At 45.4% G+C, this 16,900-nt stretch overlaps 1 protein-coding gene across 2 annotated transcripts in view; it reads left to right on the forward strand.

Moving 5' to 3' along the window:
• Positions 1-677: 677 nt before the first annotated feature.
• The window catches only part of prr36b (proline rich 36b), a 28,526-nt gene continuing 12,303 nt past the window's right edge, over positions 678-16,900 (forward strand). For both annotated transcript variants that reach the window (XM_014193479.2, XM_014193480.2), the window contains exons 1-3: positions 678-1,105; positions 14,243-14,949; positions 15,378-15,465. In XM_014193479.2, the coding sequence (XP_014048954.2) occupies positions 14,328-14,949; positions 15,378-15,465 (710 nt within the window). In that variant the 5' untranslated portion in view covers positions 678-1,105; positions 14,243-14,327. The remainder of the gene's footprint in view (positions 1,106-14,242; positions 14,950-15,377; positions 15,466-16,900) is intronic.

Here is a 16,900-nt window from a genome sequence, read left to right on the forward strand (position 1 = left end):
CCTTCAACCTTCCTCTGTTTCTATTCCCTCTTCATCTTGTTTCTGTCTCCATCCATTCCGCCATGTCTCTGACTCTGTTACAATCTGACATAAAATGGTGTATCTTTATGCATTGGTGATTCTTGTGGCAGCCTCTTCTTTGACAGGTCAAACATGTTTGGTCTCGTCTGTGTGGGGGCTTGTCTGCAACAGATTAGATATATTGTCCTTACAATAAAGAATGTGCCACTGCAATAAACCTAGTGTTATTAATATTTCTGCAAGATAGTGTTTATGGATATTATTATATTACCTGATTCTTTAACTTTACCACTCATGTTAAAATGTGTAAATCAATATTGATTATGTATGTGCAGCAGGACAATTTTAGTCCTTGTAGAACCAATAAAGATGTTTGTTTAATTAAAATGGCAGTAGACCTAAAGAAATTCAAAATATGACAGACTATGCTGTGGTACCCTTTGTGGCTGAAAACTCAGCATCCAGTGGTCCAGAACCAATGGAGAATCCTAACATGCCACCATTGTGTGGAGAGAATGCACCGTTGAAAGAAACGGCAGGAGGTGTGTGCAGGATGAGCGTGGAGTCGGGCATGGAGGGAGGGGACGCGGGAAAACTGGTGGAGGGATACGGGAAGGGGGAGACAACCGGTGCAACTTGGGAAGGATGGGAAGAAAGAAAGTAGGGTGACTTGAGAGATGACATCATTCCTCATTTGAATAAATCCTAGCCGGGGTAGTGATTGGTCGTGAGATGGAGAAAGTCGAGTACTTGGCTATTCATCCCTTTCAATTTCACCCCCGCGCGTAATGCCGTGGTAAAACCCTCTCCGCCTGTCCATCCGTCCCGGCCAGTAGAGAGTGTGTGCGTGGACTGCAAATCGCTTTTCCTTTCTTTGGAAGGGACGTGCATCACTTCTGAAAACGGCGGTCGACAGAAGTTTCTTGGTAATCTGGCTGCTGTACTTTGGCCTGTTTCTCATCTTGTTCGGTTTCATTTTCCAATTTGTTACACTTTGTATTCGAGGATTCTGAAAGGAGTCGGTGGATATTGTCCAACACTGGGCGTAGCTGGAGATCAAGCTATAGCTAGCTACACTGTGTTGGTAAGTCTAGAGACTGGTTGAGCGTTAGCATGCTAGCTAGCTGTGTAACTAAATGTACACTTAAATCTTAGAAAATATCAAATCCAAGTTACGATGTGATGCTTTAACAAATGTTTTTCGTTTCATAAAATATTAGATTTTTATATTTTGGTAGTTAGTCTGGGTCGAATGGGTTAATACTAATAATATAGATAGTGGGTGAATGTCTTTGTCGACATTGCAAGTCCAATTCATGAATTCATATTGCAAACGCAGGTTAGCGTTTTTCGTCATGAATCTTGTTCTGGAGGCAGGTCTGCAGAGTGGTCACTAGCTGGCACAACCAGTCATACAATCTCATTTTAAACCTAACCTTAACCACACTGCTAACCCTAATGTCCAACCTTAAATCAAGACCAAAAAGCACATTTTTTGTTTTCGTGATTGTTTCAAATAAAACACATTTTGACTTTGCAGCTGGCTCATCTAGCGGAAATCGCTCAGTTATGCCTCGAGGGCAAGATTCATGACATAAACGTCAACTTGAATTGGAAACGGCGCCATACAAATAAGCCTTGTTGAAATGCTAGCTAAATAAATGGGCTACTAGCTAACTGAACTATCCACGCGAGTCTGTTGGGTCGCACAAAAACGACAATAGGAGTAAGGGAATCGTTGCATTTTCCGTCTGCCATTGAGCGGCTCAAGCCATAAAGGGGATGTTTAGATTCGGAATCCGATTGCAATTGGGAGGGGAAGAATGGGGCGGTGGTGGCTGAAATTGATCACCAGCTATTTAGCTAACCGACGAATGAACTGGCTAAAATAACAGCCTTCATTTTATGAAGGGATCGGTGTGTAATCATTTGGATTATTTGCCTTTTCAAAAGCAATTCGACGTATTCACTTCATTATATCAACTTTTCTTCTCTCATCCTCCATGGCTGACGCCTATTGTTCTGTGCGGCCAAGTGGTCTATAGTATAGAGAACGGCTTGGTTCGTTGCCCCAGGCGAAATGTTGGGTAATTTAGGCTAATTCTGTTAGTCTTTTGCGTTAGTCGGCGAACATAGCATAGACTACTTTTGTAGGATGGCTTAAGTGCTATGCTTTGTTAGGGTGAGAGGTCTTTGAAGGCTCACCCAATTTTTAGGATTATTAGAACGTGAGACATGACAAGTACTGTACTCTCAATGCAATAAAACACAATTTGTTCAAACTGTATCATATAGGCTAACATTGTGGCCTCGGGCCATGAACTCGGAGCTATTTTTTGCTTGTGTTAATGTTATGCAACCAGACCACACTCCTCTCTCCAAAAGAACAATGGTGAATAATGTTAGTCTCCAAAACCCTCAACGTGCAGGTACCATATACATTTACAACGAATCATTATAGATGGCCCTCAGGCCTAACCTCTGCCCCTGATGTTCGGCTGACAATGACCGATATAGGGTGGGGTAGTAGGTCAATATTCTGCAAGGATCTGCCATGAGGTATTGATGCCACTCGGGAATAAATTGCATCCCAGGGTGATTGTGAGCACTTTTCAGGCATGGCCTTGTCTGGCAGAGAGGCTCCAACATGCTAGTCAACCCTCTGGTGCATTAATAAGCGATGGCTGACTCTCAAAGCAAGCAAGTGAATGAGGCAGCGGGATAGAGACACGCTCAGACATGGGACTAATGCATTCATGTGAAATTAAATGTAGATCCTGTTTTACCCAAGTGCTGCTGGCTTGTTATGTTTAAAAAAAAAAAAAATGTATCGGTCATGTCTATGAATCGAATGATAAGACAGATTTCGGGTTCAATATCCTTTATCTTGTTTTAGCGAAAGAGTGTTATTTTTGTACTTTCAACCAATGTGCCAGCATTGTGACATTTGGTACCAAATTCCCCTTGCCCACCTCACTTTCACAATAGGCTGAAAATGGATTCCTCCTCCACTCATGTCTCCGCTGGCATTTTGGTTATTACATTGTCTGTCACACCTATTTTAAGTCTCTCCTTTAATGCCATGCACATGTTTTAGTAAGCCTGCTGAAACAGTTGGCCAAAGGAGGGCATAGATGTCTACAATCAGAAGAGATGCAATTCCATGCGGAATTCATACCGTAGCATTCTGGGGTGATTTTTATGACCGACAGTTCTCTTTGCGCTGCCCTTCCTCTGACCTATGCCATGGGCTGTCGGGGAGATGCCTGCAGTAATTTTTGCCTCGGCTTGCCCTCAGGCGTAGTAGGCTAAATAGGTTGATTAAGTGACGTCCCCAAACTGTACATATTCAAATTGGTGTGCCGCTGCCTTCCCTGGTCTGGTCCCCTACTCACCAGATCCCTCTCAGGCTGAACCAAGGACCAGGGTTCCGGTCTGGAAGCACGCTTTCGACTGCACCTGCAGTTTAACTGATGTCCGGCCCAGAAAGACAATTCCCATATAGAAGTCAGATTAAACCGGATGAAAGTCGGATATAGACGGTCCATGAATCGGCCATCATGGATGCTGTCTCTACTGCTTTTATTGCTCAGTGGGCTGAACTGTATGACCTTTGGCACTTTCTGTCACCATCGCTTATGAGTAAAGTCAGAGCTGACAACTGGCCTGCAGTTGAGATTATTTTAACCACAGACTTGGGACTGTAGTAGTGGGTTCTGTAGTGCCACTCCATTGTTTGCCATGGTTGTCACTACTGTAATGTGTACTTTTCAGATAATTCTGCTACGGACATTGGTCCAGCCAAGATAGCTGCCTCGGTGGTATCACAGTTGTCAGTCATGACAGTTGCTGCGCAGTTTTGAGGGTATATATGCCAGCAGCTGCAGTAATGAATTTTCTGTGTTGAGGCTCTGAATTCTTCCAGTGGGAGGCTGGATAATGGACATGGTTCAGAGCCCTGTTGCTATGCCTCCCTCACCACTTTCAGAATTTTGCCTGGATTGCTGTGGTTGCTGCAAGGCTGCGATATGGCCATAACTTCTACTCATCATGGAACTTGTCTTTAATACTGTCAGAAACTTAAGGCTTGCTGGTTTCTAGTAGGGATGCACGATATATAAGTAAATCTATCAGAATCGGCCGATATTAGCTAAAAATGCCAACATCGGTATCGGCCAGATGTCTAGTTTAACACCGATGTGCAAAACCGATGTCAAAGCTGACGTAGGTACATAACATAATGACGCCACATAAAATTTTGCGCTACACGTGCAACACAGCATTCCTAACAACCTAGCCCACAATGTATGCTGATTGGATCGAGTAGTCATTTGAAAGAGTAAACTCAAAGGTGAAATCCATTAATGTCAGGATAATGGAATTCATTGCCCTTGACAATTAACAGTTCTCTGTCGTGCGTGATGTTGGCTTTCACCCTCTGGTTGAGCACCAGTACACACTACCAAGTTCGCTATTTTTCAGATGTTGCCCCATCGGAGTTGCACAGTAATAGCATCACGACATACTATGGAACGCCATTTGGGTCTTTGCGTGTCAAAAAAGATACACGTCCAATAACACAGTTCTATTATAGAATGTTGTGTGTTCTGAATTTGCACATGCAAGCCAAGCACCACCACTACTATCAGTAGCACTGTCAAAGCTGTACAAAAAAGTCTGCAAACACTGGCCATGAACGATGTGTTTACAATACCGCGTTGGTAATAAAGCATTTATTTGTTCGACCGCAACTTCTGGGGTAGCTAGCTTTAGCTTGGTACCTAGCACCAATACAACCAGCCTGAACTAAATGACCAGTAGAAACTGTAGTCATTTTCATTGTTCTTAGCAATGATTTAGGAATCCTTGTCAGTATTAGCTAGGTAGCCACTTGTTGTTCGCCTATTGAAATTGAACTTCAGTTCATGAAAATAAATAGCTAGCCAGCTACTTAACGTTAGCTTTGGGCAACAGGGTTATAAACAGCCAGCTAGCTTCATCTGGGTAGTGAGGCTTGACCGGGCCAGGTTATGTATTGTGAAGCAAGCCACAATAAGGATTAGGCACAATAGTGGAATTTGGTTTGCCTTCAAAATAAAAGTACCTCTTTTGGAAGTGATGCATAAGGTTACAATTGGTGGAATCATGCCATATTTAGACTAGATAATGTTAAATAAGGTTGGAATGTGAATCAATGAAATGGGTTATCAGTCTACTCTGTGACACCCACAGAACACAACTGTGAAGATTTTATGCAAATATTAGCATTGTATCTCTTATCGTGGGACTGTGAGAAATCACCTCCCCAGTCAGCCTATTGTGTGTATTGGCATTCATATTGCACTGTACAGCTTTACCTAAGGATTGGGGATCCCAAGATATTTTTTCCCAGCGTCCTCCTCAGAGTTATCAGACTCAAACATCCACGCAGTATTGTTTTTCCTCGGGAATAGTGTTCAATACACATAGGTTGACAATGAATGTGGCTCAATTCGGTTGTCCCACAATAAGAGCTATGACGCTAATGTTCTCTGGGTGTCACTGAGTAGACTGATACCCCATGTCATTGATCCACAATCCATAGGTAAGGCTGTACAGTGAAATAAGTATGCCCCCAATGCAATTCTAAAGTATAATACATCCAGTGTGATTTCAACAGATTTGTCAAATTAACATTGTCTTTTGTTGAATTTATACAACATTCCAACCTCATTTAGCATGATCTATTCAATTGTCATAATTCTACTATTTGTATTCATTTGCATCACTGTCAATAACATACTTTTATTTTGAAGGCTTACGCAAAGTCCACTATTGTGGCTAATCCTTAATGTGGCTAGCTTCATTAATCAAAAAAGAACAGTCTAATAAATTAGGGTTATTATAGATGATGACACCTAGCTATATAGTTAGCTAGCTATCTTTTTTTATGCCAGCACTGTAGGTGTGCAAGACAACTTGTAGCATATGTATCGATGAATTGTTGTGACATGAAATACGAGTGATAGTGTAATAACTACGTAAAAAATTAATGAACGCGTTAAATTATTATGTGATGTGCAGTCATATTCAGGTCCTGATTGGTCAACAAGCTTATTTGACACGTGAAATAGTGTTATCTTTTTGTGTCTTTTTGACACGCAATGACCCAAATGGCATTCCATAGAAATCATGGTTGAGAATGAAACGACTGAACAAATGAACAATGAAACGGCACAGCAAGTAAGTGAAAGAAATTCTTTAAGAATGATTGAGGCCACTGTTCTTGAACCTTCAATGCTTCAGACATTTTTTGGTACCCTTCTGCAGATCTGCGCCTCAACACAATCCCGTCTTGGAGCTCTACGGACAATTCCTTCGACCTGCTTGGTTTTTGCTCTGACCTATTATAGACAGGTGTGCCTTTCCAGATCATGTCCAGACATTTACATTTACCACAGGTGGACTCAAAGTTGTAGAAAGATCTCAAGGATGATCAATGGAAACAGGATGCACCTGAGCTCAATTTCAAGTCTTATAACAGAGGGTCTAAATACTTATGTAAATAAGGTATTTCTGTTTTGTATTTGTAATTTGCAAAAATTTCGAAACCTGTTTTCGCTTTGTCATTATGGGGTATTGTGTGTAGATTCATGAGTGAAAAAAAACGATTTAATCAACTTTATAATAAGGCTGTAACGTAACAAAATGTGGAAGAAGTAAAGGGGTCTGAATACTTTCCGAATGCACTGTAAGTATTGCCATGGTTTCCAGCTGTTTACTGTCAGTTTTCATTTTTTTCTGCCCAATGCATTCAGCATTATGCCAGTGCTGTGGCAGCCTGTCTACACCATGGGCCAGTCTGGCATGATATGGATGCCTAAAGTTCCCGATGACAGAATTATGGCTACAGTTATGAGAGTTGACGGGGGAGATTTGTCAGATGTTTTGAGTAATTTGAAATGCTGTTGTCCTGTGATTTCTATTTAAGAAGCCTTTTGACCCAAGCCCCAAATACCATGTACATTTCAGGGTAACGGCTAGGTACAGTTTTATGTGGCGTTAGCCTAGCTGTTATTTTGTTGAAAAGCTCTGGTTAGCCCTGGTGGTGTGGACAACCTGCGAGGGATCAGATTCCATCTGGAACGTGCCTGCTCTGCTTCAAACAGGAGGACATAATCCTCTTATGGCTACAGCCAGTTCCAGTAGTGAGTGGCTGCTAGAGAGCTGGAGCCTCAAGGGTATGTTTTGCTGTGCTGTCCAGATGCCTGCCTTCTTCCTCTCCGTTGTCATCGATCCAACCCACCAGCTGGCTCTATCTGGCCTAATGTCATTTACCCCCTGAGTGGAGTCTGTCAGTGGACACACTGCCTATTATGGAGAAGGACCTGCTCTTCAAGTTCCACATTACTCTCCTTCAGTCCCTCCACACCAGCCTCACTGGTGGGTAACCCCCAGGGAAGGGACCCCATTAGTGGAACGGGTCCCTCTCTGCCTCTAATGCACAGACGCTTCTCACCATCTGAGTAGCCCACATCCTCACTTTCTCCCCCACGATCAATATCGGCATGGTCAAGATCACACCCACCCCGCCGTTCCTCTCAGCGGTCTACTGTAGCTAGACCGTGCGCTGTTGGGACCTTGTTTGTTGTCGGCTCCGTCTCTCCATTGTTGTGATGGAGCCAGGTCTTTTTGTTTGGTTTCTGGGACACACTAGGCCTCTGTCCTGGGCGCTCTCTGTCTCTGTGGGTAGTCTCTGGGCCGGCGCTGGAGGACAGTCGTACAGGATTAGCAAATCTCTTTGTCCAGGGTTAACAAGCTCTGTCATGTGTTAATCTCCCTGTCCCCGGGGGGCCGAGTCTCCTGAGGATGGGTGACGCACGCTGGTGAAGGGGGGGGGGTAGTGTGTGTGTGTGTGTGTGTGTGTGTGTTTGGGACCAGCATATTCACTGGATGGGTCCGGGTGTGAAGGCATGTGATGTAGATAGTACCCTTCTCTCACTTGAAGTCTCTACCAGTCGTGCCATGGCGGTACAGACTCTAAACCTGCTTTTGGCTCCTACTAAACTTCTTTAGAGCACAGGGATTAGTCTGTCACATCACATGGTTCTGTGATTCAGGTGTCTGTCACACAAGATGTTGCCTTGACTGACACAGGCAGCAGACCAGTGAACAAGAGAGAAGCGTATTCCTGAACTGAGTTTACTTGGTCCATTGTCTGTTACCAAGACCATTAAGTTGTCAATTGAAATCATAAGGTTAAAACCATGGTGCATTGTAGGCTATAGCCCAGGAGATAAAGCAGCTGATTTGGATCCTGTCTGGGGAGTTAAGTGTCCATAGTCTCATTTGTCGGGCATGTCCTGACGTCACCGTCGGAGAAGGGCCTCACAATCCCTTCTCGTCTCCCTCCTACAGCGTGTCCAGGGAAGGAATTCCGTGGACAGGAGTCAACTTTGTTTGGAGCGGTTTGTTTGTGCGTGGGGCAGGGGCGGCTTCCTGACCTTTGGCCGGGCCTGTTTGGGAATGTGCGAGCCGCGATTAGTATCAGGGTGATGAAGGCAGCACACTGACTCAGCTGGGACGGTGTCATGCTTCTTTTGTGCTCCCCTTTCTTAGCTGGGCAGCACACAGCAACAATCAGTCCCACAGTCTCTTGGGTTCTGTTTAGATAGCCGCCTCAAGGCTCCAGAAGTGTATAATGGTTTCTATTAAAGCAGAGAGACAGAGGGACGGTACCATGCAGGGAAAGCTTCCTGCTAATTGAGTGGAGAGATGAACTGGGGTGTACGGTAGTCGCTGAAAGGGACTATGATGATGAGTATGGTGTTATGTAATGCTTTTATGATGATGATGCTCATGAGGTCTCTTGAAGCCTTGGAAAGCATGTGTTTTTGGGTGTGATCTATTGTAAGTTCCTGAATGACATTTAATCACACTTGCAGATTTGTCATTTTCCACAATGTATTAATTGTACTTTGAAATGAATGAGGATATTAGTAATACACAGCAGCTGTTCAGGGTTTAGTGCCAAGATTTCCCTCTGAGATGATACATGATGGAGCGTATTAATGGGGGGGAATTTTAGCTTTTGGAGGCGGTGCTGTTTCTGTTTTAGGCCCTCTCTGTAGCGCCCTCTAGCACCCCTCTGTTTCCCTTCTCTTTTGTATCAGAACCATCTGCATCAACCCCAAATGAAGTTGCCATGGGTCTAACCTTCCGTTCTTTGTGTAGTCTTGTCTGTGTAAGACTGGTAGTACCACCCATTCTGGTTTCAGCTGCTACTCTCAATTCCCCAGACTTGCTTGTAGACTCAATGCTGCATCATTCAACAAAGTGTTTCATGTGTTCTGATCCTCAAAGCACCATTTCTGGTGTGTATGCTTGTCCTCCCTCAGAGGAATAGTGGAATGCTGCAGGGTGTCTGTTTTAGAGTTTACCTCTGGCCCTATGCCAGCGCGTGGTGCCTAAAACATTAATGTTCACTTAACATATTGGAATGTTCATTTCAAATCGTTGAACTGAAATGAACATGTTCGCTTCGAACAGAAACCTTGTGGAACTTATCTCAGCAGTGTTAAATAAGAGCAGTGGTTTCTAGATGAAGACGCCACAGAGTCAACATTAAACTGAGAGATGTTCTGTCAACACAGGCACCAGGGCGTCTTAACACTGGCTGAGGAGTGAAGACAACGGATCCCAGTGTCTGCAGCATGTGGTGATGAATGTGTGTTGATGGGTTTAGAGGCTGTTTAACTGGCCTCTTCAAACCAGACTCCCGACCGTTAACTCTTGAATCGTCTCTCTGGTTCCAGGGTTATCAATTCTATCGTTAGGCATTAAGGGAAGGTTACGGGAGCGTTAGGAAAACCACACTAAACTGATGTCCTGTTCGCTTGCCCCGGCTTTCTTCCGCTACAATCCTCCCATTGAGGGCTATTTACAGCTGACCCTGGGGGACATGCAGGCACAGAGAATGTATGTACACACAGCAGTGAACTAGGAAAGCGGTGGCGGTTGCCATTGCTAGCTATTCATAAGTGCCGTTGACCGCTGTGATTTTCAGTAGCCAGGCTCTTGTTCCTGGCAAAGGGAGGCCCTGTTTAGACATGCACACACAGGCCACCAGGAGAGATGACATTAAGTTGGCGTTTAGCCCACCCTCTACTGCTGGGGATGTTAATTGGGAATTGAACATGTATCATTTACGCCAATAGGTTTTTGTCGATCACTTTATCAAACAAATTGACCTAATGCCCCAAAACACAGCCATACACATGCAAAGGCTTGTATAGGTGTACACACTGAGACTCTGCACAGTTTTTTTAAAAGGTCAAAGTGGCGATTACCGTTAGTATATACTCATGACCCGATTATCGGCTGTGATTGGGAGTCCCATAGGGCGGAGCACAATTTGGCCCAGCATCGTCCGGGTTTGGCCGGTGTAGGCCGTCATTGTAAATAAAAATGTGTCCTTAACTGACTTGCCTCATTACATAATACATTTGAGGACTCCTCACGCTTGTGTGTCTAGACAATCAGAAAAGCTAGGATCTCCCAGTGCTGTTGGAGGCCTGCCAGATATCAGTATATGCAGTATAGGCCTGTAAGTGTCTGCTGTGTCTGTGAGACATGGGAGGCAGGTTAGATTACATTGAATATGGCTCTTGGAGGATGATCATACTTTGCCCAGCTGGTGTTCTATCGTCAGCTGCTGAAGTGCATTAAGCGTCTTGTCTATGATTTGATTAACAATTATGAGATAAAGGTGTGTGTGTGTGTGTGTGTGTGTGTGTGTGTGTGTGTGTGTGTGTGTGCGCGCAACTTCATCCTATTGTTTGGTTTCTCCTTGACATGACAGTGAACCCCTGCACTTGGTGGTGTGTGTGTGTAGTATTTCATGTGTGTGTGTGTAGTATTTCATGTGTGTGTGTGTGTAGTATTTCGTGTGTGTGTGTAGTATTTCATGTGTGTGTGTGTGTAGTATTTCATGTGTGTGTGTGTAGTATTTCATGTGTGTGTGTGTAGTATTTTGTTGTGTGTGTGTGTAGTATTTTGTTGTGTGTGTGTAGTATTTCGTTGTGTGTGCGTGTGTGTGTAGTATTTCGGTGTGTGTGTGTGTGTGTGTGTGTGTGTAGTATTTCGTTGTGTGTGTGTGTAGTATTTCGTGGTGTGTGTGTGTAGTATTTCGTGGTGTGTGTGTGTAGTATTTCGTGGTGTGTGTGTAGTATTTCGTGGTGTGTGTGTGTAGTATTTCGTGTGTGTGTAGTATTTCGTTGTGTGTAGTATTTCGTGTGTGTGTGTGTGTGTGTGTAGTATTTCGTGGTGTGTGTGTGTGTGTGTGCGCGCGTGTGTGTGTGCGCACGCGCGCGCGCACCTTCATCCTATTGTTTGGTTTCTCCTTGACATGACAGTGAACCCCTGCACTTGGTGGTGTGTGTGTAGTATTTCGTTGTGTGTGTAGTATTTCGTTGTGTGTGTGTAGTATTTCGTTGTGTGTGTGTAGTATTTCGTTTGTGTGTGTGTGTGTAGTATTTCGTGGTGTGTGTGTGTGTGTGTGTGTGTGTGTAGTATTTCATGACCTGTGTGTGTGTGTGTGTGTGTGTGTGTGTAGTATTTCGTGGTGTGTGTAGTATTTCGTGGTGTGTGTGTAGTATTTCATGACCTGTGTGTGTGTGTAGTATTTCATGACCTGCGTGTGTTGCTCATCGGTGAGGCTTGTAGAGAGTGTTATGTGAGATGCAGTTTGATAAGATGGGGCGGCTGTTTGGGAAGATATCAAAACCATCACTGTCCATGGACATTTTAAAAACGTAAACTTATTTCTCTTTCTGATCCTAAGCTAGCGATGTAACTCTACATGACAGTGACAACAACATATGTCTGGACTCATCTTCCTCTCTTTATTGCTTCCCTAAATAACGATGAGTCCTCCAGACATGGACAGGAAGTTGTTCCTCTCCTCTTGGAGGATGGCGAGCGTCCTTGGGGTTGTGATGCAGCTGGTTGACCAGCCCACATCCTCTAGCCGTTTAACAGCTGACAGCTTCTGATATCCCACTCCAACAAATAAAGTATATCTAACACACTACCAGCTGTGGAGAATCAGCTTGAGATGTTTTGCAAACAGGGAATCCTAACGCCATCCGTCTCTAATCAAGCATATGACTGCAAAGACAATCCCAAATGATTTCACCAAAGACATCTACAACATTGCAGGGTTGTCCAAAGTCAGTCAAAATATTGCAAGTGCCAACACATGTATCATTGGGCGTGGTTGTATGTTCCCTACTACATAGGGTGATGTAGACGGGGTGAGGGCCTTAGACTAGAGCTGTGTAATCTCCCAACTGGAGGAAAAAGAGCAGAGCTGTGTTCCTGTGGCTGAGGGCTGGAGATTTATCACCACAACAGAGCAGAGCTGGGAAAAGCACAGTCAAGCTGTCTGGCTGTTCAGCAACTGCAGGAATACAACCGTTCAGAACACAGGAAGGGGAGGTAGAGGGAGCAAGACAACGATTGGATTTGACTTTATTTTTTCTAGTTGAGTTGTCAGGGCTATTGACGTGAGTCCCTGGTGTCAATCTGGAGTTAGATGTTGTTGGTTTTCTTTTTGAAGGGTTGGAGTCAGGGCTGGGGTCTGATGTTAGTGTAGAGCTCTGTTATAGGCAGAGCAGCATGGTGTGAGGACTAGGTGTTCTTGAACAGAGCGTCTCTGTTGGACTGAGCTTAACATGTAAATGTGTGAAACACGGTTTCTGTTGCTTTCACTTGCATCCAACACACACACCTCACTCCAAATGTGACTGGTGTGTCACTCAATTAAGCTGATTGCCCTGTGCGCTGTGGCAGGGCTCTCTCCTCCCCCTCTCACTGCCACTGGTGTGTGTGTGTGTGTGTGTGTGTGCTGCTTGCAGTATGGATTTTCTCCCCAGGGCTTTTCCCTCTCTCCTCCCTCTCTCTCTCTCTTCCCCTCTGGCCTTGCTCAGCTGCTCAGGCCATCTGTGCGAACGCAAACAGAGAACAGAGGGGTAGAAAGAGTGCGAGGGTGGGGGAAGTTGAGGATAAGGCTTGGAGAAAATGGGAGGTTTGGCAGGGGAACGAAGGAATGCACAGTAACTTATTTAGTTTTAGAGGATGAGTAAGGGATGAGAGCAGAGAGAAAGGGGGGCTGTGTGGGGAGTGGTTCCAGGAAGCTGACAGTATAAAGACTCTCTCCTCTAGGAAGGAGGGGGAGCAGCAGCATCTGGCTATGGGGGAGAGAGGGGCTGGGCGGAAGTGGAGAAGCCTTCTAGAGTCCGAGCAGCGCACTGTCGTTCCAAGCTTTGCAGACTGTATCCCCTCTCCTGTTCCCACGCTCCTCAGGCCAAGCCACTTCCTCTGCCTCAGTGTTGCTTCACCGTGGAGCCAAATGTCCTGTCAGACAACTGACTCTACGTTTCCCTGTCATTAGGCCTCTGCTCCACACTGCAGGCCTTACCTCTCCACCCTGACAGCAAAGCATCTGTGTTTATGGTACTTCCCCAGCGCGACTGCCTACTAGTCGGTGCTTATGGCATTGTTTACATGCTTGACATGCATGTCTTTTCCCCTCAGCGTGAACGTTACATCTCCATCTCCAGTGGTTCCTTAGCTTTGCGGTCTTGTCTGATGAACTAGAGCATGTTGTAGAGAGAGAGCCTTCTGACTCAGTTTGTTCGGAGTGGAAGGGATTTTTGCGATTTCCCCCTCGCTTCAGTTGAAGGAAGGCTTCTTCCACACTAGTGAGTCTGATGCCTCTTCTGTATGTAGACCTAGCATATAATGCACTCAAGTGCATTCTCTGGCTTGTTAATGTTTAAAAACAAGATTTGCTAACTCTCTGTTTTGCCTCGAGTTTGTACTTAGATTTAGAATGTCTATATTTTTTTTATGGTTGTCTTCCATCTCTTCCCCAAGAATATATTGTCACACATGTATCGTGTGTGTGTGTGTGTGTGAGAGAGTTCCCTCCAGGGTTGTTTAGCAATGAAGCTCTCTGCAGAATGGCACATCATGTGCTGTCTGCTCCTAATCTGTTAGGATCATTCACCTTAAACACATTTGCTCTACTTTCAAAACAATATTTCTGCATACGCCGTATGTAGTGTTTTTCTGTATATCTGTCTGTAGGAAAGCCTTTATCTGATCCCTCTGTGGCCTGTCTGCTGATATGAAGGCTCAGTGTCACAGCCTGACCATACTATTCTCTTCTCTTTGCCAGATCAGACTCCACCATCGCCTGAGTGCAGTCACCAGCCCTCCTCCAGCCCTCCTCTGCAGAGACGGACAGCCAGGACTGAGGGGAGATGAAACCGGATGGGGTTGCCACGACAGCGATGGAGCCAATGGAAGCACTGGACGCCGATCCGGTAAACGAGCCAGTTGCGATGGGAGAGGAGCCTAACCAGGCTGTGCCGGCACCTCAGACGGAGGGAGTTGGCCAGCAGGGAGAGATGGGGCAGGGCGAGCCTCAACCAGAACCAGCCCAGGTGGCCCCCACCAAGACGGGAAACAGCAAGGCTGCAGCAGACCCGAAAGCCAAGACCAAGGCCCCCGCTGCTAAGACAAAGCCTGGGACCACCGCCACAATTAAGACCACGACTGGACCAGGGTCTCGACCCAACACCGCCCAGAGCCGACTGACCAATGGGGTTTCCAAGCCACATACCAATGGAGTGGCCAAGAAGACCACCACTGGAGCCCCAGAGAAGACCACACCCAAGAGGCCCGTAGGCACAGCCGTTGTCCCTTCCACTAAGACCACCACCAAGGTTGGTGAGAAGAAGCCAGCGGGCACCACCCGCCCTACCTCTGCTCCTGCTGCCACCAACGGGGTGAAGGCCACCACAGGAACAGCTGCAAAGAAGACACCTGCGGTGCCAACTAATGGTGTGAAAGCCACCAGCACCGCTGCTAAGAAGCCCACAGGTAGGCTAACATTTAGGACCAGTCATTGTCAGTCACTGAAAGCCAGTCACTGAAAGCCAGTCACTGAAAGCCAGTCACTGAAAGCCAGTCACTGAAAGCTAGATGAAGCTTTGCATTTGTCCTCAGTTGCCAATTGTCTTCTGTACACAGCAAATGTACATTTTCCCTAAGGCAAAGTATGAGATTGTACTGTTTTGTATTGTGAAGGTTGGCGTACATCACATCCATATGGATTCAGTTGAAGATGTATGACATGCTGGAATGACTGCAACAAATATAGAAATACATTGGCCTGGTTCCTCAGGAAATAAATGTTATGATATAAATCATTGGCTGCGTCTTTCAAATGAAATAATCTTACTCATCTTGTATATATATCTCTTTGTCCTTCCCTCTCTTCCTCACCTTCCCATATCTCATCTCCCCAGCTCCCCGGCCTGGCTCTACAGCTACCACCAAGCCCAGCACTGCCGCTGCTCCCAAGCCTGATAGGCCTCCTGTTTCCAAGACAACCAGGTAGGCCAACCATTGGTGTAGAGCTCGTAGCCCCTCCCCTGGGGAGAGACTGTGAGTGTGTAGATAACATAGTAGGCAATTGTATGTAATTGGTCCTCACTTCAGGCTTCCTCCAGGCAAAAGCTGATTGTCTGTCTGTACCTAGCTGGGCAGCCTTTTGTTTGATGCCGACTTCAATTCACTGTGCAATACATGTGCAACTACAACAGCAGTAATTAATTGTTTTCATAAATTCAGCGTAACGCTCCAGTTGCGACTGAGAAGCCAGTTGCTTCATTTGGGAATGTTGCAGGCTGAAAGGGACAGGTTAAAAACACTCTGGAGAAACAGGCACAATGTCCCTACACAGAGAGGGGCTTTAAGAAGTCCTCAGCAGTAGGCCAGCAGTCACTCTGAGCCAGGTCTCGCAGCGCTGTTTTGGGTTTGCAAATCACATCCAGAGATTAGTCTGCACCCCTCAGAATAAATAACCAAGTGTAGGAGACAGACCAGGCTGTTTTGGACCTCTGTTTGGCAGTAAGTAGAACCAGGTCAGATTAGACCCAGACAGTACCTGAGTCACGCTGTGTGGCGTTCCAGCAGAGACGAGCGTAACCCCAGGGAGCAACTCCAGAGAGTCATGGGCTGCTGGGAGGTGGCTCAACAAGCCTTTTGTCTGTGAAGAGGGGAGGATGATCAGGGATGTCCTAAGGTGTTTGGCTGTTCTTTGAATAGGCCCTCACTCCCTCACTCCCCCCGCCCAACCCCCTTTCCCCTTCTGTGTTGTTTGTGTACCAAGGGAACTGTGGTCTCTTACTTTCATAGTTCCTTACTTTTCATCGCTCCCCCTGCAACAATCTAACAGGATCTAGCGAGTACATACTAGTCAACAGATAGCGATTTAGCATTTTTTTGCGAGTGCGACAATCTCTGGTGAAGTTAAACTATGAGGTAAGCGGTAAATTTAATCCATGCATTACGGAACAAAACTGCTAATTTTGCGTTGTACAACATATGGCTGAGGGAGATGGCGTGGAGGCTGATGGATGCAGTGAGCGTTGTGTACCCAGCCAGCCTGCACTGGGGGGGTAATAGACTGTGACAGTGTCATAAATCTCTGCTGTTATTAGATTTATCCCTGCTCCCTTTTTTTAATGCATGTCTGTATCAGATGAGCGTATCGGTGCAGAGTGGATACTTTCTGGCATATCAGACACCGCCTGTCTCCCTGCTCACTGAGACCGCTGACTCGCTCTCTCACAATACTCATTTTGTCCCTCAATTTATTCAAGTTCACTCTTAGATTTTCTTATCAGACTGAAAAGATTGGACAGCAAATATAGTTTTTATTTTTATTTTTTTTACTATGCTACAGCTACAAATGGCCTAAATCTAATTTGGCTGAATCACATCATTATGGCTGTGACAGTTCTAGAATAACCAGTAGGCTAAATGT

The sequence above is a fragment of the Salmo salar genome, chromosome ssa03 (genome assembly GCF_905237065.1).
Source record: "Salmo salar chromosome ssa03, Ssal_v3.1, whole genome shotgun sequence".
Lineage (NCBI taxonomy): Eukaryota > Metazoa > Chordata > Actinopteri > Salmoniformes > Salmonidae > Salmo > Salmo salar.